General features: G+C 48.0%; 3 protein-coding genes across 8 annotated transcripts in view; all 3 read right to left on the reverse strand.

Annotated features, from left to right (window-relative positions):
* Positions 1 to 2,452: 2,452 nt before the first annotated feature.
* On the reverse strand, positions 2,453 to 4,053 carry Tstd1 (thiosulfate sulfurtransferase like domain containing 1). The gene is made up of 4 exons (XM_059280665.1): positions 3,648 to 4,053; positions 3,316 to 3,438; positions 2,673 to 2,835; positions 2,453 to 2,570 (listed from the first exon to the last, which is right to left on the reverse strand). Exons 1-4 carry the CDS (start codon positions 3,709 to 3,711, stop codon positions 2,519 to 2,521), a joined length of 402 nt encoding a protein of 133 aa, XP_059136648.1. The 5' UTR covers positions 3,712 to 4,053; the 3' UTR covers positions 2,453 to 2,518.
* A 6-nt stretch (positions 4,054 to 4,059) lies between these two features.
* Usf1 (upstream transcription factor 1) lies at positions 4,060 to 13,682 on the reverse strand. Of its 5 annotated transcripts, none has more exons than XM_059280661.1 (12): positions 13,557 to 13,682; positions 9,240 to 9,321; positions 8,595 to 8,687; positions 7,856 to 7,905; positions 7,584 to 7,699; positions 6,997 to 7,098; positions 6,207 to 6,402; positions 5,684 to 5,771; positions 5,488 to 5,546; positions 5,278 to 5,372; positions 4,924 to 5,052; positions 4,060 to 4,738 (listed from the first exon to the last, which is right to left on the reverse strand). In XM_059280661.1, the coding sequence occupies exons 3-12, from the start codon at positions 8,600 to 8,602 to the stop codon at positions 4,649 to 4,651; spliced, it is 933 nt and encodes a 310-aa protein (XP_059136644.1). In that variant the 5' UTR covers positions 8,603 to 8,687; positions 9,240 to 9,321; positions 13,557 to 13,682; the 3' UTR covers positions 4,060 to 4,648. The 5 variants fall into 5 exon arrangements, with proteins under 5 accessions (XP_059136644.1, XP_059136645.1, XP_059136646.1 ...); XM_059280662.1 differs by lacking the exon at positions 13,557 to 13,682 and adding an exon at positions 12,934 to 13,056; XM_059280663.1 differs by lacking the exon at positions 9,240 to 9,321 and having other exon boundaries at positions 13,557 to 13,661.
* A 1,114-nt stretch (positions 13,683 to 14,796) lies between these two features.
* Arhgap30 (Rho GTPase activating protein 30) overlaps positions 14,797 to 25,360 on the reverse strand; it is a 32,382-nt gene continuing 21,818 nt past the window's right edge. The window contains exons 1-8 of one of the 2 annotated variants that reach the window (XM_059280723.1): positions 22,661 to 22,753; positions 21,716 to 21,843; positions 21,074 to 21,248; positions 20,893 to 20,996; positions 20,736 to 20,813; positions 19,390 to 19,779; positions 17,225 to 17,502; positions 14,797 to 17,132 (exon numbers count right to left, since the gene is read on the reverse strand). In XM_059280723.1, coding sequence (XP_059136706.1) covers positions 15,525 to 17,132; positions 17,225 to 17,502; positions 19,390 to 19,779; positions 20,736 to 20,813; positions 20,893 to 20,996; positions 21,074 to 21,248; positions 21,716 to 21,843; positions 22,661 to 22,752 — 2,853 coding nt within the window. In that variant the 5' untranslated portion in view covers position 22,753 and the 3' untranslated portion in view covers positions 14,797 to 15,524. Of the gene's footprint in view, positions 17,133 to 17,224; positions 17,506 to 19,389; positions 19,780 to 20,735; positions 20,814 to 20,892; positions 20,997 to 21,073; positions 21,249 to 21,715; positions 21,844 to 22,660; positions 22,754 to 25,360 lie in introns of those variants that run through there. The other variant, XM_059280724.1, reaches the window with a different exon arrangement.

The raw sequence follows: 25,360 nt of genomic DNA on the forward strand, positions 1-25,360 counted from the left end.
TGTTCTGGAAAATTATGTAGACCAGGCTGGCCTCCAACTCACAGATCTGCCTCTGCTTCCCAAGGGCTGGGACTAAAGGTGTGTGCCACCATACCTGGCTGGTAAATTCTTTTTAACATATACATTTATTGATTTATTCATTTATTGGTGGTATACTAGGCAAGTGCTCTCCCACTGAGCTCTCTATCCAGTCCTTTTTGAATTTCTCACTAAATTGACTAGGCTGGCCTTGAACTTAAGTCTGTAACCTAGACAGACTTAATGTGATACTCCTGCCTCTCAGCCTCCTACCTTACAGACTTTCACCACCAGTCCAGGCCTAAATGCATTTATTTTCTTTTTTTTTTTTAATTTATTTATTATGTATACAGAAGAGGGTGCCAGATCTCATTGCAGATGGTTGTGAGCCACCATGTGGGTGCTGGGAATTGAACTCGGGACCTCTGGAAGAACATTTAGTGCTCTTAACTTTTGAGCCATCTCTCCAGCCCGCATTTATTTATTTATTTTTTTTGTGTGTGTGGTTTTTCGAGACAGGGTTTCTCTGTGTAGCTTTGCGCCTTTCCTGGAACTCGCTTTGGAGACCAGGCTGGCCTTGAACTCACAGAGATCCGCCTGGCTCTGCCTCCCGAGTGCTGGGATTAAAGGCGTGCGCCACCACTGCCCGGCCGCATTTATTTTCTTAAGATTATCCTGCCATGGTGACTTAGCCTTGAACTTGTGATCCTCTTGCCTCAAACTCCCAAATAGCTTTCTATAAGCATGTGTCCTACCAATCCCTAATGCTTTTTATGGTGGTACTGGGGATTGCGGGGTTTTTTGTTTGTTTGGGGGTTTTGTTTTTTGGTGGGTCTTTGTTTTTTTGTTTTCTTGGAAACAGGGCTTACCACAGCCACCCTGGCTGTTCTGGAACTCACTCTGTAGACCAGGCTAGCCTCGAACTTGGAGATCCTGTGTCTCTGTCTCCCGAGTGCTGGAATTAAAGGTGAGAGCCACCATCACCCAGCTGAATTCAGATCTTTATATGCATTACTCTACCACTGAGCCAACCATTAGCCTACAGGACTAACTTCATTACCTTAACCCAGTTCTAGACTCTGAGGAAGGTGGAACTGGGGTTGAAGAGCTGTAAATCTTGAGCAGTAATAGGTTGTTTTGTTTTTTTTTCTTTTCTTTTTTTGGTTTTTCCAGACAGGGTTTGTCTGAAGCTTTGGAGTCTATCCTGGACTAGCTCTGTAGACCAGGCTGGCCTAGAGATCCGCCTGGTTCTGCCTCCGAAGTGCTGGGATTAAAGGCATGCACCACCACCGTCCGGTGATAGGCAAGCACTTTCTATAAAGGACTAGGTAGTGCCATTTTAAGTTCTGAAAGACATGCAGCTGTTAAAACTTTCTGCTAATTTCGTACAAAAGTAGCCACATACAACACATAAAGGGATGGTAATGACAGCAGTTTGTAGCTGCATATTGGAAACATCAGAGGAGCCCATAAAATCACACACCCCCAAGCTTTTTTCCTGTGTAGCTCAGGCTGGCCTTAATTAAATCTTTAATCCTCCTGCCTTCCCCTCCAAAGTGCTGGGATTATACACATGTTCTATCACACATAGCTAGAAAGTGGCTTTTTAAAAAAAGATTTATATGACTATCTTGCTTACATGTATGTATGTGCACCTTGTGCAATCCCAGTGGCCAAGGAGGTCAGAAGAGCCCGTCAGGCCCCTGGAACTAGAGTTAGGTTAGGTTGTGAACTGCCATCCATGTGGGGCCTGGGAATCAAATACAGGTCCTCTGCAAGAACAAGTGCTCTCTTATTTTGTTGTCCTGGAACTCACTATGTAGACCAGGCTGGCCTCAAACTCAGAGATCGGCTCACCTTTGCCTCCTGAGTGCTGGGATCAAAGGTATGCACCACAACCTGGGCCAGAACAGGCTCTTCAGTCTTGCTATGTTACCCAGACTGGCCAGGAACTAAACTCCTAGATTCAGTCTCCCAAGTAGCTGGAACTGAACACACCTAGCTTCAAAATTTTGGTTTTGTTTGTTTTTTAAAATTTATTTAACTTTATTTTATGTGCATTGGTGTGAAGGTGTCAGATCCCCTGGAGCTGGAGTTACAGATAGCTGTGAGCTGCCATGTGGGTGCTGGGAATTGAGCCTGGGTCTTCTGGAAGAGCAGCCAGTGCTCTTGACTCCTTGAACCATCTCTCCAGCCCTGCTCCAAGATTTTGTAAAGCTATTAGGTGATTATTTGATATGCATTCTGGGCTGGAAACTGCCGTCCTAGGTCAACTTCAGTTGTTCAACAAACTGCTTTAATTGGGGAGTAGGAAAGAGATAAATGGACAAGGATCCCGAGATAAACACTGAGAATTTGACTATTGGAACCATTTTTTGTCCACCTGACAAATGAAATGCTCTTTATTTGAGTTTTTCATGTGCAAAGAAAGCACCAGAGACTTGCCCAACCCAGCAAGGTGGTCGGTCACAAGCAGGGTCACAACCACGGAGCCTTCCACCTAGCCCTCTTTCTCCAGCCATTCCTTATAGGCCCCAGCATAGTGTCGAGCCCTGTAGAGAAAAAGAGTGAGGGAAGAGCAGGTCCAGGAGGCAGTCCCCGGTCAGTTCCCAGTTAGCAAGCCTGACGACGACGACGACGACGCCTCATCATACCCTGTATATCCAAGACCCTGTGCCAGCTCTGTGGCCTGGAAGCCCCGCTTGCCCATCTGACAGAAGAAAACAAGATTCTTGTCTTCAAGCTTTGGCTTCTCAGCACTGTACAAGGCTTGGAAAGCAGCTGGGTCCATGGTCAAGGCGGTTTCCAGCTCAGACACTGAGAGAGGACAAAATGGAGAGCCAGTGGCACATTGGGGTTCACAATATGGGCCTCAAAGAGCTGGGTCCTGGCCAATCTGCAGAGACTGTCCAAACATATGGTGGCCACCCCCCACCCCATACCAACCTCAAAGACAAGGAACAGCCTACTAGTGTAGGAAGTTAGGCCAACAATGCAGCCACTTTCTGAGTCCTAAGGAGGCAGTAGAGGATCAGGTGGATTAGGGAATCCAGCTTCAGGCAGGTCAAGTATATAGCTGCTGACTTGCCCCTCTGGCTGCCCGCTATCCCCTCCAACTGGATAAGCTAGTTCCACTGCCAGGATTCTCCATTCAGCTTTTCTCTAGGGAACCTGAGTGCTGGCTTGAGCAAATATAAGGCCCCGCTATCTCTACGAGCATCGTCCCTACCCTAAGTGAGGCCCCTTTAGCTAAGACCATCATGGGCTGTCCCTCTGCCAACACAAGAAATCCTATACCAGGGATGTTGAGTGCCCCGGGGATGGTACCAGCTTCTGCCTCCTCCCGAGATCGAACATCGAAGAGCCGGGCCCTGCCTGAGGCTAGGAGTGAACGGAGTTCAGAGAACGAGACTGTAGGCACTGAGAAAGAGGACACGAAAGAACTGAGGCTGGGGGGCCACACCTGTGACCTGTGCCCCCTCCCTGGAAGCTTCCCGACCCTGTGGAGTTGTTCATGAGGACCGCAGCCACACCCCTATGCTCCTCTCCCCACAAACAACTCTATCCCGGGGACCGCATACACAACCTTACCCCCACATCCCAGATACCCTCACGTCCTTCTCAGGTACCTCCAGTCATGGTGCCAGCAGCAGCAATTGTGTGACGGAGACGCAGGAAGGCAACCCGAAGCATCTCCCCTCCCTCCCTGAGCCCAGCCAGGGAAACCGGAACTGGAAGCAAAGTATGGCCCCTGGCTGGCACACACGCAGCGCCCCAGTAGCACCTGTTGGCGATACCTCTAACCCCAGTCCACAGTTGAAACCTTTAAAGACTGCAGTGTAGGCCGGAAATGACATCCAGGCCTGGCACAGGTGCCAGGACTCTGGGTAATCAGTATAGGAATAGTCGCACCCACCCAAAGGTTAACCCAGGCCGCACTGGTCAAAGGCTAATATGCACTTTCCCTTCCCCCAGAACCCCATAAAAGAAGGAAAACAGACAACTGTGGCTCTAAACAATTTTATCTTTAAAAAAAAAAAAAAGAAAAGAAAAGAAAAGAAATAAAAAGAACCCTCCCCAGAAGGGGAAGGCTCTCAGTGAGCCCCTGCCTACGTTTCTCCCTGGCTTCAGAGACTTCTGCAGAGGCCCAGCTGCTCACTGGCCCCTCTACTATCCATGGGCTAGCAGTCACCTAGCCTCCTTCCCCTCCTGAATCAGCCTGCTCCCCAGAGTAACTTAACTTCTGCTCCAGGAAAGGAAGAGCCAGTGGAAGTGCTGGACCCAGAGAGTGTGCACAGACCCTCTGCTGGGCACTCTAAGCAAGCACAAGGCAAGCCCAGATTCGGTGTGTCCAGTGTCCACGAATACAGCACATGCAGTGTGCAAAAGGAACACAAGGACCCGGGGACTACACGGGGGAGCGGGCAAGGCGGTCAGTACAACGTCCACTTTGTGTTTCACACCACTCACTGCAGACTGACACACCACAGGGCCTCAGTTCAAAGCCACGCTTGCCAAACTGCCCCGGTCCCATGCCAGACGTGGGCAGTGAAGGAAAGGGGCATGAGATTAGCCTGTTGCTCCCGGGCTATCTGCAGTTCTAGGGCCCAAAGCCCCCGAATCCCCACAGTTAGTTGCTGTCATTCTTGATGACGACCTCTAATCCATGGTGCCGTAACTGAGCTCGCAGGAGCAGGTTCTTGTTTTTAAGATCTTCCACCTGCACAGAAAAGGAGGCAATAAGAGAAACGGCAGAAGAAGAAGAAAAAAATCGATACTGCTAAGCCAAAAACGTAGTCACACACCCAGTGCCGAGAAGGACAATGTGAAGTGTTTTCTAGGGAATCCAAACTGGGTCAGTGGCTACAGGGTTGCAGAGGGGGCCTGTCCTGGCATTTGTCTGACCTGTTGTCGAAGCACATCATTGTCTAGCTGCAGCTGATCTAACCCCTGCAGTTCTTCAGACAATCGGTGGTTGCTCTGCCGCAGCTCCTGGATATAATCACAGGCTTTGGAGAGGATTCCACCTTTACTCTGCAAGGCAAAGTCAACAAATGAGGACAGAGGCTTAAAACGCCTCACTCGCTTCCCAAGAGCACATTCACACTTATGGCTTGTTTCTCCCGGAACGGTGAGACAGCATCTCAGAGTATTGTGAGAAAAGGGCGGCCATGAACGCTTTACTCGCCACCATTTCTGAAAACAATCCCAGGAGACAGAACTCCAGCCTCCTCCCTGCTACCAGGGTCTTTCCATGACCTGGCCAGACTTGGTGCTCTCCATTGAGCAGTCTGGGATGATTTTGGACAGCTGCACAATCCAGTTGTTGATCTTGTCCCGGCGGCGCCGCTCCACTGCGGGACAAAGTGGAGGACACAGGGACTCAGTGAACGACCAGCTCTTCCTGCCCTCACACATCCCACAAATCTACTGAGGTTGCTCCTGGCTTTGCACCTAGCTATCCCCTACCTTCATTATGTTGAGCCCGGCGTTTCTCATCTCGAGTTGTCCTGGGAGCCTCTGACTTCCTGAGAGTAGAGTCCAGGGTGATCAGACCAAGGAAAAGACAAACAAGTAAAACCAGGCTGTTTAGGGTGAAGATTACGCAAGATTTAGCAGCTATTAAAATCACTCACAATAACTAAGAAATCATAAGGTCACTCACGGGGAATAAGGGTGGGTCCTGGGGGCAATGGAACGCTGGCTCCCTCCCTGCAATACTTCTTGTGGTGACATCATCACAAAGAACTGACCTGTGAAGATGTGAGTTAGGCTTTTGTCAGGACCTGGGACTAGGAACCTCACCAAGACCTTGGGACCCTTTGGAGAATATGCTCCCATCTGCTGGTAAAGCAGCTTAGGCTCACTATATGCCCTTAATTTTTTTGTGGGGAGGGGGTTGGGGGGGATGGGAGAGGTTCAGGCATGGTTTTTCTGTGAAGCCTTGGCTGTCCTGGAACTTACTCTGTAGACCAGGCTGGCCTCAAACTCGAGAACAGCCTGCCTCTGCCTCCCAAGTGCTGGAATTAAAGGTCTGTGCCAGCACTGCCCGGATTAAAGGCATTCAGCACCACTGCCCAGCAACCCTGATCTCAGTAATTACTGAAAGTCAAGTGCTAAGGCCCAGAGCCCCCAGCCACATTCCACAGCCCAGTCCCACTAGCTGCCATCCTTGTACAGTATCTCACCGGTACTGGGAGGGGTGGCCTGCCCCAGTAGTGCCTCTGAGCCCTGGGTGGTAACAACAGCAGTTGTACTTCCAGACGTGGTACCCCCCGACCCATCTCCCACTGCGGTGCTGGGAAAGTAAGTATAATGTGTTTCAGCGGCTGCTCCCTCTGTGTCAGCTGCATCGTCACTGGTGAAAGCACCCTGGATCACTGCCTGAGAAGGGAGACGAGCGGAGTCCAGTCAGGCAGGGACACAGTTCTACGCTATCACCCTGAAGTTTCTATCCCTACCAGAAGGAAGGAAAAACACAGAAAGCCTTCAAAGATAGCGACAAATACAACCCCAACACAAAATTAAACTTACTTCAAATACGATCTGTTGTTTTTTTAATTCAATTGTGTGGGGTTTTTTAGATTTATTTTTATATGTATATTTTGCCTGAATGTATCTATGTGCACTATGTGTGTGCCTACTGCCTGAGGAGGCCAGAGGAGGCCATTTGATACCCTGAAACCAGATGGCTGTGATCCACCATGTAGATATTTAAGAACTGAACTCAGGTAAGTTTGTAAGAGCAAAGAATGCTCATAACTGCTAAGCCATCTCCGCAGCCCCAACTGCATGTGCATGCATGGCTCATGGGCACGATCTCTGTAGATAACAGGGTCATCTTAATGACAAAAGGTTGACTACATCTGAAGCTAGTGCTTTGGGTCAAAGCCATCCAAGATGCACGCAATGTTCCTAATCCCAACCCTCCCTCCTACTGGCTCCTCCCCAGTCCTCTCACAGCCTATCCCCCTGTACCTGGGTCATAGACTGAGTGGCAGGGTAGCCACTGATGGCGCCAGTGCCCTCTGTCTGGCCATCCAGCTGCCCCTCAGACACCTGGATCACCCTGTACATCACCTGGAAGCAAGAAGGGGGAGAGTTGGGAAGAGAAGACAAGAATAAGTGCCCAGATCCTATGCCCTCAGACAGGGCCTCCTGGATTGAGTCCCAGGAGTCCTTCAAAGACAGATTCAGCTATTTGCCCCTTCTTTTAAAAAAAAAAAAAAAAAGATTTATTTATTTATTTATTATGTATACAGAAGAGGGTGCCAGATCTCATTACAGATGGTTGTGAGCCACCGAGTGGGTGCTGGGAATTGAACTCAGGACCTCTGGAAGAGCAGTCAGTGCTCTTAACCTCTGAGCCATCTCTCCAGCCCCTATTTGCCGCTTCTTTCCCAGCCCCACACCAATCTCTACTCTTAGCCTCCTATTAACATGTCAGCCCCATCACACACAGTTTCATCTCATTCTCCAAGCCGCAGCTTCCCAAAATATGTTCAGGCACCTCCCTTGATCCCAACCCCAGGTAACGTCTGCAGTCACCTGGCCCCCTCCCTTACCTGGCCCCCATTCTCAGTTCGGAAGACGTACTTGACGTTGGGGTCGGGGAAAGTAGCAGCTGACTGGATGCTGGCAATAGCTACACTAGTTGGGTCCTCTCCAGTGGCCACTGCACCTAAATCAAAAGAGGCACAGAAGGATCTGTGAGTTACCTGCCTCTCTCCCCCGTCTACTTGCGTGTCGTTGAAAAGACACACGGTGTGTAGAAGATGGCCAGTCAGCTGAGGCGGGGAGGCTAGGGTGGGCCCTTGGTCTTGGTCTGAACATTCACCTTCCTGGATCTGCACTGTCCCCTCTTCGGCTTCAGCTGTCTTCTGCTGCCTATTTGTGAAAAAACAAAAACAAAGGGGAGATGTGAGACGCTCATGACTTGTCCACAGTTCCCAAACTCACTGGCATTCACAACAGACGTCAGGTTAGGTTAGACAATGGTAGTATTTTACTGCCGGGAAATGACAGTTACTGCCAGTCATGGTGGCGCACACCTTTAATCTCAGCACTCAGGAGGCAGAGGCAGGCGGATCTTTGTGATTTTTGAGGCCAACCTAGTTTACAGAGTGAGTTCCAGGACAATGTAGATATATTCTGTCTCAAAAACAAAACAAATTAAAACAAAAAACTAGTAAACTAAGTGTTTACCATGTACACAGACATCAGGCTATAAGCACTTTTTTTTCTTTTTGGCTTTTCAAGACAGGGTTTCTCTGGGTCGTCTTGGCTGTCCTGAATGGAACTTGTTCTGTAGACCAGACTGGCCTCAAACTCAGGAGATCATTCTGCCTTTGTCTCCCAAGTGCTGAGATTAAAGGCATGTAATACCACCACCACCTGGCATACTACCTTGACACTAATAACACATGAAATCAATAGTGCTCTACTATTTTATAGATAAGAAAACCAAATGACAGAGCTGGTAAGTGATGGAGTTGGGGGACCCAAATCCAGTTCTGCCTGAATCTAATACTCCAAGGCCATCCCTCTCTCCTCCCAGACTCCACTTCTTCACTTACCCCTTCATCTCTCTGTGAGGGGGCTCATCCGAGGAACTGGTCTTTTTTTTGAAGTCTTCGTATCTCCTGACTCAAAGGCCTGAGTACTAAATCCTGGTGGAAATCATAGAGTTTACAGTGAGGCTAGGCAACTGAGCAGCTTTCCAAGTTCTAGAACCTAGGTTCCAAGAAGACAAAAGCAGGAAAATGCACCAATATCTGCAAAGGCCAGTCAACTTCCCCAGTTCTGATGGCAAGGGCTGGCCTGCAGTGACTGAAAAGCAACTCCTCATGAGACACAGTGGCTCACTCCTGGAATCCTAACACTGAAGGGTATGAGATGGGGGATTGGTTAAGTTTGAGGCTAGCTTTGGCTACAGAATGAGACCTTGGAGAGAAAAAGAACCAGGTGTGCTTGCCCACACCCGTAACCCCAATACTTAGGAGATAGAGGCAAAAGAATTAGGAATTTAAGGTCATCCTGGGTTTCAAAGCAAGTCTTAGGCCAGGTTGGGCTACAAGAACTTGTCTCAAAAACAAAAACACACACACACCATAAAGTGGGGAGACGGCTCAGGGGTGAAAGCACTTGGATGGAAGCCTAACCCCTGAATTCTAAAACCCACATGAGAAAGGGATGCAGAAGTGAGAGCATCTCTAAGTCACCTTGATGGAGAGATGAGCAGTAGACGTAAGAGGATCTCTGGAAGCTGGGTGGCAAGTCGAGGACCGACACCCCAAGGTTGTCCTCAGAACAAAAGAGAAAAATCAGGTTGCTAAGGTGGCTCAGCAAGCTGGATAGTAGCAGTGCACACCTTTAATCCCAGCACTGGGAGGTAAAGGCAGGCAGGACTTCTGTGAGTTCAAGGCCAGCCTGGTCTACAGGGAGAGTGATGTGGAAGATCACTTTAACTAGGTAAAGGTGTGTTACATTTGTTTATGCCGCATTTGTTTAATTATGCAAAGATGTATTGCTGTTTCACCTTGCCTGCCTAAGGCACCTGATTGGTCTAATAAAAAGCTGAACAGCCAATAGCTGGCAATAGAGGGATAGGCAGGGCTGGCGGGCAGAGAGAGTAAGTAGGAGGAGAAATTTAGGCTTGGAGAAGAAGAAAGAGAAGAGAATGAGGGAGAGAGGAACATCCCCAGGGCCAGAATCCAGGCAGACAACAGCCAGCCAGACACAGAGGAAACAGAAAAGTTAGACATACAGAAAGAAAGAAAGGTAAAAGACTCCAAGGCAAAATGTAGATGAAGAGAGACAGGTTAATATAAGTTATGAGAACTGACAAGAAACAAGCATAAGCCCCAACATCCACCCTATCTATGATCTGCTGGAGCACATGAAGGGACCTGACCTATAGACCCAAAGCGGCAGGATCTCCAGGACACAGGGCAACAACAGGATATCCAAGAGGAGTCCCAGTGAGGTCCCAGCATCCACAGTGTAGTAGAAACCAGAGGCCTCGAACCAGACCAATGACTTAGCAATGAACACTTGCAAGATACACCGACAAAGGGGTTTATTGTGTGACTCACTGTGTCACACTGCAGCCTCCATGAGATTTTTACCCCCCCCCCTTCTCTTAAATTTTGTTTTATTTGGGGAGGGGTGCAGGAGTAGAGGACAGATGTGAAGGGATGGGGAAATGAATGGATCAAGATACATGATGTGCCAGGCAGTGGTGGGCACGCCTTTATTCCCAGCACCCGGGGAGGCAGAGCCAGGCGGATCTCTGTGAGCTCAAAGCCAGCCTGGTCTACAGAGCGAGATCCAGGACAGGCACCAAAACTGCACAGAGAAACCCTGTCTTGAAAAAAAAAAACAGCCCCAAGGCCAAAAAGACACATAAAATAAATAAAAAGTAAAAAGCATAAGATGTATAATTCAGCTAATATTTGGCTTAAAGGGGCTTATTGGGAAATGTTATCATTTTTACTATTTTCTTTTCTTTTTTTTTTTTTTTCTTCGAGACAGGGTTTCTCCGTGTAGCTTTGCGCCTTTCCTGGAACTCACTTGGTAGCCCAGGCTGGCCTCGAACTCAGAGATCCGCCTGGCTCTGCCTCCCAAGTGCTGGGATTAAAGGCGTGCGTCACCAACGCCCGGCCATTCATTTTTACTATTTTCTACAGAGAAAATATTTTCCAGTTTCAAATAACTCTGGACTTTGGAATTACAACCTGTTTTTTTTTGTTTGTTTGTTTGTTTTTTTGTTTTTTTTTTTTGTTTTTCAAGACAGGGTTTGTCTGTGTAGCTTTGTGCCTTTTCCTGGAACTCACTTGGTAGCCCAGGCTGGCCTCGAACTCACAGAGATCCACCTGGCTCTGCCTCCCGAGTGCTGGGATTAAAGGCGTGCGCCACCAACGCCCGGCTACCTGTTTTTATGTTTAAAAAAACTAACAAACAAAACACATTTAAGTGGAAAATGCTGAAGGACCACTGAACTCCATGTTGTATTTACATATCTATATCTGTATAAAATGATTATCAATGTTGTTTAAAAAGGTGAAGTGCAAATGTGAATTTAATAAAAGTTGTAGATTTTCAATACTGTATACAAACTCCTTTATTACAAATAAATATTTATGCTAAAAAAAAAACAAAACAACAAACAAATGAAAACGAGCGTAAGGCTAGTATTAAATTTCTGTGTCATGATTTCGGGGCTGGCAGTCAAAGAAAGTCTGCTACAATCTAGAACTACAGAGAAACCTTTTCTCGAAAAACCAAAAGAGCGAGAAAGCCAACTCTTGAAAGCTGCCCTCTGACCTCCATAGCCCAAACACATGTATGCTCACGCACACACCATAACTTTTTTTTTAAAGCAAATTTTAAAATAATGTTCTTTGCTCCTTCCCCCCACCCCCTTTGGTTTTGGTTAAGACTGTGCTTCTGTGTGTAGCTCTAGATGTTCTGGAACTCACGCTGTAGACCCAGCTGGCCTCGAACTCACAGAGATCCTTCCTGTCTCTGCCTCCCTGAGTTCTGAGATTAAAGACGTGCACCTGCTGCTCCTCCGAATTCATTCCAAGAGGGGAAGGAGATAATTATACTAGAAGGCTGAGAAATAATGTATTTCAAAGTACAGTATTGAAGCAAATATGGATTATTACTAAAGCTATTATACTCTGCTATGACAGCATTTTCATAGGAATAGCTAGGGCCGTGTTTAGACCACCACTATTAAGTAACACCCACTATGGTCCCTGATGCTTCTTCCAGTGGTGGCGCACGCCTTTAATCCCAGCACTCAGCTACACTGAGAAACTAAAGCTACACAGAGAAACCCTGTCTCAAAGGAAAAAAGAAAAAAAAAAAAGAAAAACGAACGAACAAAAGAAAAAGAAATTCTAGTCCTCACCAGGCGTTTTGGTGCTCGCCTTTAATCCCAAGCACTCAGGAGGATCTCTGTGAGTTCCAGGCTAGCCTGATCTACATACTGAGTTCCAAGACAGACAGGGCTCTGCAAATAGAGATCCTGTCTCAAAATAAAATAAAATAACAACAAAAAAAAATTCCAGTCCTCAAATCTAGAAAGGGAAAAACTGGAACGTCTTTTTACCATTGGAAAACCATTACTAACCACAAAACCTAGATTTGGCTCTTGGGCACCATTCTACTGTCAGGGCTCTTGTTTTGGGGGAGTCCAGATTTACAGCATCTGTTACAAACTCTAAAGCCCAAGTGCATCATTTCAAAGCTTCTTTATTTTATTCATCAAGGCTTCCTGTAGAGAAACACAGTTGCTACAATGTTGCCATGACAACTCCAAATCAACTAAGCCTCAGGAGGAAGAGGGGGAAAATCCAGGCTCAGGATTCTGAAGGAGAAAAGACAATGGGGGAGGAATCCATCTACAATGTTTCTGCCTTAGGACTCTTGACACCCCGCCAGAGAACCGGAAAAACAAAGAACTGAGCAGACAGATGCCTCCCGAAAGAAACAGCTGCACAGTACAAAGCAATAAAATCATCTCAACAAGAAAGGGGCAAGATTTTTGTAAATTCTCTACCCGAAAGATCCTCCAAAACCTTTCTAATCCAAAGAAAATCTTAAGTTTAGCGGATCATAAACCTTGGAAAGCCCGCGTGCAAAGAAAATGGTAACAACAATAACAAAAAGGAACAGAAAGTGAAACTGCCCGTCCAAAGTAATGGTGCAAAGGGAGGTAGCACCAGCGCTTGGGGACCACCTAGGTCTCCATCCTCAAATGCCAGGAGGAAGAGTCCCTCCGAAGCTTGTTGCATGGCCTGCAGGAGGAGGCAATGAAGAGGAGGCCAGGCACAGGAGGCAACTGTATAGCCCACAGCTGTCAGAGCAACTTCTGAGGCCACCCAGCAACGGCGTCAGGCTACTTACTAAGTCTTGCTTGTACATCCGGAAGCGTTTCCTGAGCATTAAGAATATGTGACACGGAAATCAGCATAGGATGTTGTGGTTTGCACGCTCAAAAGGAGGGCCCAGCAAACGCCCTCGCCAAGCACGGACGCAAAGGCAAAAAAAAAAAAAAAAAGATCAAATTCCGAAAGACTTCACGCGCCCGGACCTTGCCTGAGAACGAGGCGTCTCCCTGCAGGCCCACCAACTAGTAGTAGGCGCTCGGGGAGCGGGGCACCCGCCAGGCGCGAGCCCCGAAGCCCGCGCGGTGACCCTGTCGGGGCGCAGCCCCGCTCGCCCCGCGCCCCAGCTGCTCTGCAGAGGAGACAGGAAAGGACGCGGGGGACCTCCCCAGGCCTGCGGCTGGCAGCTGCAGCCGGTGGCAGGGCACCGCGGGAGGGTGGGACGTGTGCACTCCGGGGCGGGGAGCGAGCTCGGCCCACAAAGCAGGGCAGGAGATAAAGAGCCCGGCACGGCCCCCTCCCCCAAAACAAAGGCTGGGTGGCCAGGCGTTGCCTGGCCTGAGAAAAGGAAGCCAAACCCAAGCTGCCCCGCCTCGCCGCTCCACCTCGTCTCCAGATTCCAGCTGCCTCCTACGCACTCACCGACCCAGGCCGCTTTGGTCGCCAATTTCCCCCGGCAGCGTTCTCCCTCTTTGGATCTAGGTCTCGCCATAGACAGCTGCTCATGCGCAATCGCAGCCTGCGGCCATATTGGTGAGGGGCGGAAGTGTTTCCTCGGCCCGCCCAGACTACTGATGGCCCCAGAACCGCCCCGTTTCCGTTCGCTGCAAACTTTGATGCGGGCTAAATTAGACGTGGGTGTGTGAGTTTTTACAGGCCCCCTAAGAGAAACAGTATCCTTGGGGACGTCGCTGGCGTTCTAGCTGTTTTCAGCAAGAACCAGAAAAAAAAAAAAAACCGACTAAATTGTAGTTCCAGCTTGGGGCTAGGCGGAGCCTTTTTAATTCCACTAAGAGGAAGTAGGGGAGAAATGGCGTTCCTCGGCGCCATCTTTAACAAGGGCAATTTGGGACGCCATCTTGGTTCAGGGCATCATTTTGAGGGGTTCCAAGTGGACATTGGGACATTTCTGGGCATATGTAGATCTGGGTATATTCCTTTCAACTAGCGTCAGCAATCCCCAAAGACTTAATAGCTTCCAGTTTTTTCTGAGGCTCATATGTGACAATTTTGATTACCACTTTTCTCACTCAGGGTATATACCTATAATGGTTTTGGAATAGTCAAGTATAATAGCTAGAATTCAGATTCTGAAACCATTCAGACCTCGATCTTAAATCCACAACTGACACTTTCTTTTTTCTTTTCTTTTTTCTTTTCTTTTCTTTTCTTTTCTTTTTTGAATAGGATCTCTATGCAGTTCTGAACTGTCCTGTATTGACCAGGCTGTCTCCTATGTCACTTAGATGCCCCAGCCTCTGCCTCCTGAGTGCTAGAATTAAAGGCATGTGCCACCGGAAGCTGCCACTTCTTAACTCTGAGATCTCTGATAAGCATTTTTACTTAATTACAGCTTAATATCCTCATCTGTAAAATGGAAATGCTAATACCAGCTTCACCAAATTAAGTGGATAAATAAATAAATTCAAGGGCAAAGTTTTTATGCACACAAATCTAGCCCAGTTCCTGGCATGAGATGAACATTATGTAAATACAGGTTTCTCTTCCCCATTTCTTGACCACCACGAACCTAGTTCTACTTTCTAACCGCAGGTTTCCATGACAACTGAGGAAGAATATCTAAACAAGATATATACATTTCGGCAACATTCAAATGTGATACCTTTCCCCCAGGCTTTAATAAGCGTAAGTCTATACACTGTTTAAGTGTAAAAAATTCAACTTTTATTATCAAACAGCCACCATCACTAAATGGGGCCTGTAGCCCCTGCCTGTGCAAAGAAGCAGTACCAGGGCCAGAGTGACGGCCAGACATTCCCTTTTCCTGAAATGGGAGGAGGTTATTGTAATGGGAAAAAGAAAAGCCAGAGAGATCTGTACCGGACCTCTTCTGCAAAATAATTGAAGGCAGAGGATGTCATCCATTTCCTTCAGTGAATAGTGAGGACTTTAAAGAACTTCCTGGACATGTTTCTCCTAATCTAGAGCTAAAAGAGTCAGGAGATAGCCGAGGATCTGGAAACAAAACACGGTTGAACAATTCTGTATCTGACCCTGTGTTCTCCACATCTACCCTAGGCTTCTATGAAGAGAAGTTCACAGCCTCAGAAGGGGGCAGGAGTTTGGCTGGAATTCCCCCTCTGTATTTAAATTTAAGAAAAAAAAAAGTTTCTATCTACTCTATGTTTTGTTTAATAATCACAACTTCATGGGAACAAGACTTTCCCATATTTCTTAAGACTCTGCTAAGAGACAAAGGCTTTGTGTCTAACACAAACTCAAGTAAACCCACCAAGGCTTTTAGCCCCGTGGTCAAAACAAGAAGCTGGAGGACCCAAGCCTATGGCACTTCAGCTGCTGAGGGTGTAAAGACAGCTAGGCAGGGGCTGCAGAGATTGATAATTTTCTGGGCCTCTTGTCCAGCCCTAATCACAGCCCTTCTTTCCCACGGTTAGTCTGTGTTTCAAATGCATATGTCTGGCGCTGAGGGGACATAAGAGGGACAGTGGGGTGAAGCTCTCTAGGGGGCAGACTAAGGCGACTTCTGGGCTCAGACCCTTCTCTATCTTCAGGTGGGAGTTCCAGACAGCTAAAGGGCCGGGAAGAATGGGCAGGAATCACGCTGCAAGGAGAGGTTCTGGAGTTGAAGCTATAATCCCCACCCCCAGTGCAAGTCTGGGTGCGCCGAACTCCCTGAGCCTCAGTCCTCTGGCGTTCCCGGGCCAGGGCCACAGCAGCATCAAAGGAAAGACTACCTCCATTCCTCCAAGAAGCACGAGATGCCCAAGCCCTTTCTCCAGGAGTCCCATCAAGCCTACCAGGTCTTGGACAGGGGCTTGCGGGTGATACGTGGATCTTACTGCACATTGCACTGGGCATCTTGGCAAACTGTGGCTTGGGGGGCACTACAGGAACAGAGCGGACCTGTTGGACCTGAACTAGGCTGGAAGCCAGACGCATGCCCACACCACCAGTTGAACCACAGGGACAAGAATACAGGTCACATCCCTCAGGAGTGAGCTGCCCCTCAGCCTCCGTCCCTTCTGGCTCAGATGGCTGTGGAGGGCCTTGTTCCACCTTAGAAGACTGTTCATTGACTTCTCCTGTACTGTCATCCTCCAGGAACTCTATACCTGGCCCTTCAGAGAGGGCCGCCTCTTCTAAGTGATCACTAACAGCTCTCCTGCCTTCAGTTTCTACATCTATACTTTTTTGTTCCTTGCTGACCTCCCCTTCCTCCCCATCAGCATCTCCTTCTGGACTTACACTATCTTCACCATGTCCTTGGTCTTCTCTTGACTTGTGGTCACTATTCCCCCTCAGTCCTTGGATCTCATCACTTTTGTCTTTCTCAGCCTCTTGTTTGTGTACAGCTTCCCAGCTGTCCCCAGGAAGCAGGTACTCCTGGACTGAATGCTCTGGATCCATCCCAGAGTCTACTGGGATGTCCTCTCCTTTCTCAGCTCCTTCTTTTCTCCCAGTCTCTCCTTCCTTCTTGTCTTTATCCTCTTCTCTTGTTTTCTCCATATCCTCAGTCTCTACACTTGAAACCTCTTGACCTTGGGAATTTTCTTCCTTGGTCTCTATCTCTTCACTACTCCCTTCTTCCAAACCACCCATCACCATTCGGCTTCTTCGAGCCTCCCCTCCTTCCTCATCAGCTTTTCCAGCTTCCATCTCAGTCTCTGGAATTGCCTCAGCATCTTCCCTGTTATCCGATGTGCTTCCAGGCTCAGCCTCCTTGTCCTCTTCAGCTTCCCAGCATGCCTGTTTTTCTTCAGCCTGGTTTGGAGGTTGTTCCCCATACCTGGTTGCCTCTTCCTCCAGACTCCCTCCACCCTCCCAGTTCATGGGTCGAGGCCCCAGAAGGGGACTCAAGTCGTCATAGGCACTCAAGAAGACTTCTTCCCCATTTTCCTCTTCCACTGCAGGTGTGGGGCCAGCAGAATCAGGGGAACAGCAGCTAGGAGCCAAGACGTACTGGGCATCATCCAGAGACAGATCATCCAGGGGTGGCTCCACAGAGAACTCTTCCACCTGTAGGCATAGCATTGTGGCTAAGAACCAGGTAGCCCTATCCACTCTCTAGGCTACACACTACCCGAATACCCAACATGGCTCCTCCTTACCTGAGGCCCAACTCCCAGGAGCTCCTCCAGGTAGCCCATCCCAGGGTCGTCCTCCCCAAGGGAGAAAGCTGCTGCTCCTGCGGCTCCTGCTGCTCCTGCCTTGGCCACCTCCCTGTCCTCCACCCCCACCCACTCAGGCTCTGAGCTGCTCAAGTCCTCTAGGAAGGAGAAGGAATCCTGCACCTCCTGGGACAAGGAGTCCTCCAGGGCAGGAGTCATATCTTCTGGGCTTGAGTCAGCCAGGGGACCTGGGACTGATCTTGCCTCCGACTTCTCATCTGTTGAAGGAAAGGTAGTTCCAGAAATCCAAAAGTTAAGGTCAGGCCCAACCCTTTCTGATATGGGTGTTTCTCACACTGATATGCTAGGGGCCCAACACTCCCTTTGTGTAGTAGATAGTCATTCTGGTCTGAGAGGATGAGCCATGTGTACTAACTACTTATAGCTCTCTTCATTAATTCTCACTCAAGTGCTGAGCACCTTGGGTTGTTTGAGTATTTGTTTGTTTATTTGTTTTTTGGGTTTTGTTTTTGTTTTTGTTTTTGTTTTTCTTCAAGACAGGGTTTCTCTGTGTTGTTTTGGTGCCTATCCTGGATCTCACTCTGTAGACCAGGCAGGCTGGCCTCAAACTCACAGAGATCAAGCTATCTCTGCCTCCTAAATGTTGGGATTAAAGGCGTGCGCCACCATGACCAGCTCTAAGCATTGTGTTTTGTATTTTTATAATGAATTTTTACATTTCCCCTATAGAATAAAATGTTATGTAGAGGGGCTGGATAGATGGTTCGGTTCTTAAAGTGATTATATGGAAATAATGAGGACCTGAGTTTGATCCCCAGAATTCCTGTAAAATAACTCTGGGAAAGTTGGTGTGCTTTTGTAATCCCAATGCTGGAAAAGGGGGACAGGTGGGTCCATGGAGCTAGTTGGCCAACCACCCTAGTCTACTTGGCAAGTTCCAGGCATAGAAAAAAAAATGTGGACACCATCTAAGAACAACACCTAAGGTTGTCCTCTGGTTCCGACATACATGCACATACATGCACTGCAACTCCCCTACACACAAATACACTCCAAAAATAGAAGGAATATTATGGAGGATATTGTACCACATCCTTTGTTGAGACAGGTCTCCTGTATCCCAGGCTGATCTCAAACTATGGAACTGGGGATGACCTCAAACTTCTATTCTTCCTATCTCGCAAATGTTGGATTACAGACATAAGCCTCCATACCAGGTTTATGGGGTGCTGGGGATCAAATCCAGGGCATTGTGCATGCCAGGCAAGCACTGTAGCAACTGAGCTGCATCCCCAGCTCTTTATCCTCATTTTGCTTTAATAAAACTGAAGCTCAAAGCAGTTTGTTCAAGGTCTCACAGCTAATAAGTGGTACAGACAAAATCTGAACCTCCATCTACTTAACTGTCCTATTTACTTCTATCCTATACAACCTCGGGATTTCTGATCAGTGACACTTTGGGAATAGGAATCTGAGCATGAATCAGATCCTAGCTCCTCCTACCTAAATCAGCAGTAAATTGTTTAAGGTAACTTTCAGGTTCTACTGGTGTAAGAATAACAATACTTATAGCTTCATATTATGAGAAAGTGAAATGAGCTAATACCTTCAAAGTGCCTAATACAGTCCTCAGCACATATTGGCAAGTGTTATTTAGGTCTTAGTGTTAATGTTGTAATTAATGACTCTGTTGTTTATTTTTGTTTTCTCAAGACAGAGTTTCTCTGTGTAGCCCTGGCTGTACTGCAACTGTAAACCAAACTGGCCTCGAACTCAGAGATCCTCCTTCCTCTGCCACCCTGGAATTAAAGGTGTGTGCCTCCACCACCCAGTGACTGAGCTGCAAGTCACTAACTTTTGTAGTTACCATTACTTGTATGTATTTATTAAGTCCCTTATGTGTCTGGCACAGACCCCTATTCTTGGGGTAAGTCAGTGATTTGAAGCCTGGCAGAGATCCCTTCTCCATTTCATATAACCTAATAATATTACTAGATTCACAAACCCCAAGTCTAGGCCATAAGACTGTGTTCAAAGCCTAAAGGCTGAAGCCTCTGACCCCCCAAGTCTACACCCTCAGCACCAGAACTCCAACCTAAAGTTCTAGATCCCTTTCCAGCCCTAGGCAATCTCCAAGTTCTCACCTGGGGGCCCAGGTCCTGGGCTGGGACCTGAGGCAGGGCTTGGCCTGGGCTGTAGGGCGGGGCACTCAAGGCCACGGGTCAGCCTGGCCAAGGAGACGTTAGAGATGATGTTTGGAGGTACACTGAGGATAGAGGTTATGTGTAGAGGGAGGTTGACGTTGTAGGGATCTGAGATGTGGACACCGGCACAACGCTCCGCTCGGCTGCTACCCGAGGCCCGAATAGCTGACCGCCCAGCTCGCGGAGTTCCTGGCTCAGAATTCGCACTGCCCAGTGCCTCTGCCTCAGGCTCCTGTTCACCCTCTGTGGCATCCATAGAATTATTCTCCAAGCTTTCAGACATCAGTGAGCTTGGCTGAGGACTGCTGGGCCCCACCAGCCCCTCTGGCTCTGTGGAAGGGAAGACAGGGTCACTTAGTTAGTAGCCTCAGCTCCAAAGGGTCTTGACAGCTCAAATAAGACCTCAGCAGCTCTGCTTTCTTAGATTTTAGAGGTAGGATGACTGGAAGGTACCAGACCCAGCTTCCTTTGTCCCCTACTGCAAATTATCCACCCAGTCAGCAGGTCAAAGATCATACATACCTGATGGATCCTCTTCCCTGTCTATAGATACAGTCACTAGCAACCACTAACACACTAATGTACGTGTGTGTGTGTGTGTGTGTGTGTGTGTGTCTTTATATGATGGGGAAATGTCTTTCTGTGTACTGTGAATATGTGTTGCTCTGATTGGTTGATAAATAAAGCTGTTTGGCCTATTGCAAGGCAGCTTAGAGGCAGGTGGGAAATTCAAACAGAGAGACAGAAGAGAAAGGAGAAGCAAGAATATGCTGCCAGCCACTGCCATGAGAAGCAAGATGTAAAAGTACCGGTAAGCCACAAGCCATGTGGCAAAGTATAAATTTATAAAAATGAGTTAATTTAAGATATAAGAACTAGATAACAAGAAGCCTGCCATGGCCATAGTTTAAAAATAATATAAGCCTGTGTGTGTTTATTTGGGTCCGAGCAGCTGTGGGAGCGGCAGGTGAGAGAGAATTGTCCTGACCGCGGGCCAGGCGGGACAGGCAGGACACAAAAAAACATTCAGCTACATTTATACCCTCCTACACACATACCCAGAGTCTCCAGGTACAAATACTTATGAATATACCCACAGATTAGACAATAGGCTCATCTATTGGAAAACTTGGCATCTGTCTCCAAGACTGGTATATAATAGGTATTCATTGATTTTTTTTTTAAATTACTGGACACAGTTGGCCACATTTATAGACACACAAGCCTGCATTGTTACTGTCACAGCACATACACATACACACATAGCCACTAACACCTGTACTCACCGTCGATGGCCCCAGCTGCAGCACTCAGTGAGTCCATGCTCTTAGCTGGCCGCAATGTCCCCTTGTTGGATTTTTCTTCTAAAAATATGAATGTACATAGCACCAAGACCTTGCACACCCTTGGCAGAGCCCCATCCCCTCATCATCCCAGACCTACCCCTGTCCTCAGCTCTCAGTGGGAGTTTACGTTTTGTCTCATGGCCAGAGCGACCCAGATTGAAGATAGATCGCCATTTCCTGACCTTCAAAGACCCCTTTCTCCTGCAGAGATTGGAGATACAATTAGGAGTGGAGTCTGGGTGGTCAGTGCAAGGGAAGACCCAGGAAGGAGGCCTTACTTGTGTTCTGCAATCTCAATGATAGTATGGTAGGGCCGGATCTGTGGAGGTCCATCGCCAGCCTGCAAGATGCTAGGCAAGTGGTAGGGAAGAGACCTGGGCATGAGGTCCTCAGAGCTGCCTGATGCCCGGGCCCCTGGAAGTGATTTCCATCCACTCTCCAAATCTGCACCAGCTAGGAAAACAAGAAGAACTGGTTAGCCAATAACAGAGCCAAGAAAAGAACCTCAAGTCCCTAGTCCATCCCCCTCACCAACTACCAGGCTAAAGATATATGCAGAGGCCCTCGGAGAAAGACCCTCTCTGTCCATTTCAGAAGGGGTATTCTCAAGTACAAAGAAGGCCAGGAGATCCCAAGACATTAGCCTTGGCATCCAAGGTGGTGCTGCAGAGGCCAACCTGTATGTTAGGATGCCAACAGAAGAGGCCTGCTCAAGTCCTAGCGGTACTGATATTTCTCCAGTGTTCTCTGCGTCACATACCTCCCTCTGTGAGAGACACAGTCTTCTACCCACAAAATGAGAAAACGGAATTAAATGACTTTTGAGGCTCTCTACAGTCAATCTTAGTCAAAACCATAAAACAGCTAAAGCTCTCCCTAGTAGAGAGTGGTGATAGATAATGGGCAGAAAGGACACTAACCAGAGAGGGAAGCACCGCCGAAGAGCTGGTCCACGTGGGTGAGGATGAACTCCACAACAATGGACTGCACACGCACCTCCATGAATGCTGCTGTCCCGTTGAAGCCTGAAGCCTCTATGTCCTTAGACCTGTCAAGATGTGGAGTTAGTTCCTAGCAAGTCTCAAAACACTTTCCTATCTAAAGTCTTTTTGAAAACACACACACACACACACACACACACACACACACACACACACACACACACGAGTAATGACAGACAAGGTCTTATTATGTAGCTATGGTTGTAGTTGGTCTAGAACTCTCTGTGTACACCAGGCTGGCCTTGAACCCACAAAGATCCACCTGCCTCTGCCTCCTGAGTGCTAGTGTTAAAGTCATGTTACAAAATGCCCAGCCTCTGAAATACTCTGTACTCTCCGTTCCTTGTCCTTACCTCCATTTCTATCTCTTAAGCTACAGGTATGAGTCAAGTTCAAGCACCACGTCCCCCAGGAAAGCCATCGTAGACACCCTCAAACAACCTCTTCTTTCCTTTCATACTCCTTGCACAGTAGCACAAAAGGAAGGCTATGAGAATTGTTGTAATTAATAATGTTTTGTGCCATACTGAGTGATATACAGCCCAGTTCGTGAATAGATTGTGAGATGTTTGCTCAGGAAATGTTTGGCAAAGACCAATATTCTAGTACCCGAACCCCACAGCACAGTGTAAGGAACAAAGGCCTTGCTCTTAAGAACTTCACTTGGTCTCAGAGAAGGCCCAAGTTGGTAGATTCTATACTACTTGGCTACTGCTGAAACTTCCTGCCTTCCTGTGTTAACAAGACTCGCCCACCTCCACCCTCTCCAGTGTGCCCACACAACCACATCCACTTGGGTATATCTTGCTACACCAAGGTAAGTCTCCCAGCAGCTCCACACTGCTCATACACACACACACACACCTCAGCAGGTTGGGGGCCCACACAATCGCCAGATTTCGGGCATGCATGTTGGTTTGGGCACTAAATGAGGCCATGTGGACCAAGTGCCTCATAAGGAACTCCAGCGTCCTGCAGAAACAAGAAAAAAGAAAACTTGAAGCCGGGGTGGGCTGAGACCTGAAAACTGGGAGAGACAAGCAAGGTTTGGGCTGTAGGTGGGGAAGGGTGGGGTGGGTGGTGTCTCTGGAGTAGAGAGGGTGGAGCCCCACACACCTGTAGTTTGGGGCAGGGAGTTCTTGAAGCACATCTAGGATCTTGATCAAGCGCTCCGGCTCTAGCTGCACTGCCACTGCCTCCTAATTGGGGACAAGGGTGTAAGAAGGAGACGTTGACTCGGAGATGACCGTCTTGCTCCCCAGAGGTCCAAATTCAATGTTCAGAAATGATCTATTGCTGTGTTCCACAATGGCCCCACCTAGATCTTCAAGGCACCATAGAATAGTGAAAACACCTCAGGCTTGAGCACGGCAGCACATGCCTATGATCCCAGCACTCTAGAAACAGAGGCAAGAGGGAGAGGACAAGGTCTGGGATGCACAAGACCATTGGTTTGGTCCCCAGGTCCACAGAAAGCTTAGGACCTTTGGGCCCACAAATGACGACTGAATCTTCAGTCTGTCTTGTGACCTTGAGCAACTCACTGCTATTCCCCTGCCTCAGTGTCCAAACTAGACTGTTGAAGGTTGTCTGGGAAGGTGATGTGCCCAGGCTAGTCGGGATGGACTAAGCAGGCTGTGGTGGCTATTCAGAGTCTCTGTGTGGTTGCACTCAGTCAAGTGAAAGCTCCTTTGGCAAGTAGATGGGGTTTTGCTATGTTGCCCAGTCTAGGCTCAAACTCTACACTCTAGCAATCCTTCTGCCTCAACCTCCCAAGTAGCTAGATCTTTAAAAGTGTTACTCAAATCAGGACACCATTTTGTTTGTTTCTTTGGGTTTTTTGTTGTTGGTGGTCGTTTTGTGTGTGTGTGTGTGTGTGTTTTTTTTTTGTTGTTTTTTTTTTTTTGTTTGTTTTTTTGGTTTTTTTTTTTTTTTTTGGTTTTTCGAGACAGGGTTTCTCTGTGTAGCTTTGCGCCTTTCCTGGAACTCGCTTTGGAGACCAGGCTGGCCTCGAACTCACAGAGATCCGCCTACCTCTGCCTCCCGAGTGCTGGGATTAAAGGCGTGCGCCACCACCGCCCGGCCTTTTTTTTTTTTTTTTTTTTTTTTTTTGAGATAGGTTTTCTCCATGTAGTTTTGGTGCCTGTCCTGGATCTCGCTCTGTAGACCAGGCTGGCCTCGAACTCCCAGAGATCCGCCTGACTCTGCCTCCCGAGTGCTGGGATTAAAGGCATGCACTACTACCATCCAGCCCAGGACACCATTTTTGTTGTGTTTTCTCCTCCAATGCTGTTTAAGATACAATGACAGTTGATGGAGGGACATTCCTGAAAATATTTTCGTTATGTAAACAGCATTTTCGTTCTCTTAAGTGGAGGGAAACTCTGGTCTAGGTGCTTTCCAAGGCCTCCCAGCTCGGCCAACCTGCCCTTTACCTCCCAAGTCTTACCACTGTGCTGTGTGCGGTCTGTAGGTCTTAGGGAAATACACCATAGGGAGAAAATGAGGACAAGAGGGACAAGGGTTGACAGAGGTGGCAGGCGCTTGAAGAGATCTGAGAAGGAGGGGTCTTCTTCTCAGTAATGCTTTACTGTCCCTCAGGATCCCTAGGACGGTGGCTGGCACATGACACCCATGGGATGTCAAAATTGAAGTGGCGGCGCTTGAACCTTGTCTTCCACCCCTCCTGCCTCTCACTCAACTCACAGCAAATTTGTCATAGAGCCGGTAAGTGAGGAGAGGATCCGGCAGTTCTCTGAAGTAGGCCTTGCACAAGGAGGAGACGCAGTGAATGTCCTGGAGGTAAACGTCCCGCCGAAGGTCAGGCTTCCGCTCTGCCTCAAATTCCTGCCTGGGGAGGTGCAAAGTGGTCAGGAGGGGTAAAAGTCAGACAGAGGCTATGTAGGGAGAAGTAGGATCTGTTAGAGGTCAGCTGCAGGCAGGGTCATGGGCCAACACACGTGAGACTTGGAAGGAGAATGTTAGAATGTACACATACACATGTATATCCATTATATGTACATATATATTCACTGGCATATTTACATGTATTTTCTATATATGTCAGGAAATATTAGGAATTGCCTATGTGGATATGTAGATGTGAATGTAAAGATGGGTGTAGAGGTAGGTGAGTGGATCTGTGTATGACCAACCAAGGATGCATGATTAGCAGCGAAGAGGTATGTAGGAATCAGTAGACATGAGCAATGGACTTAAATGTGTCTTTCCTTTTTCCTTTCGTTTTTTGAGAAAGGGTCCCATTATATAGTTCTGGCTGGCCTGGAACTCAATACATAGACCAGGTTGACTTCTGACTCACAGAGATTTATTGGCCTCTGCCTTCTGAATGCTAGCATTCAAAGTGTATGCCGCCGGGCGGTGGTGGCGCACGCCTTTAATCCCAGCACTCGGGAGGCAGAGGCAGGCGGATCTCTGTGAGTTCGAGGCCAGCCTGGGCTACCAAGTGAGTTCCAGGAAAGGCGCAAAGCTACACAGAGAAACCCTGTCTTGAAAAACAAAACAAAACAAAACAAAGCAAAGTGTATGCCACTGTGCCTAGCC

This window comes from Peromyscus eremicus, chromosome 15 (genome assembly GCF_949786415.1).
Source record: "Peromyscus eremicus chromosome 15, PerEre_H2_v1, whole genome shotgun sequence".
NCBI classification, from domain to species: Eukaryota; Metazoa; Chordata; class Mammalia; order Rodentia; family Cricetidae; genus Peromyscus; species Peromyscus eremicus.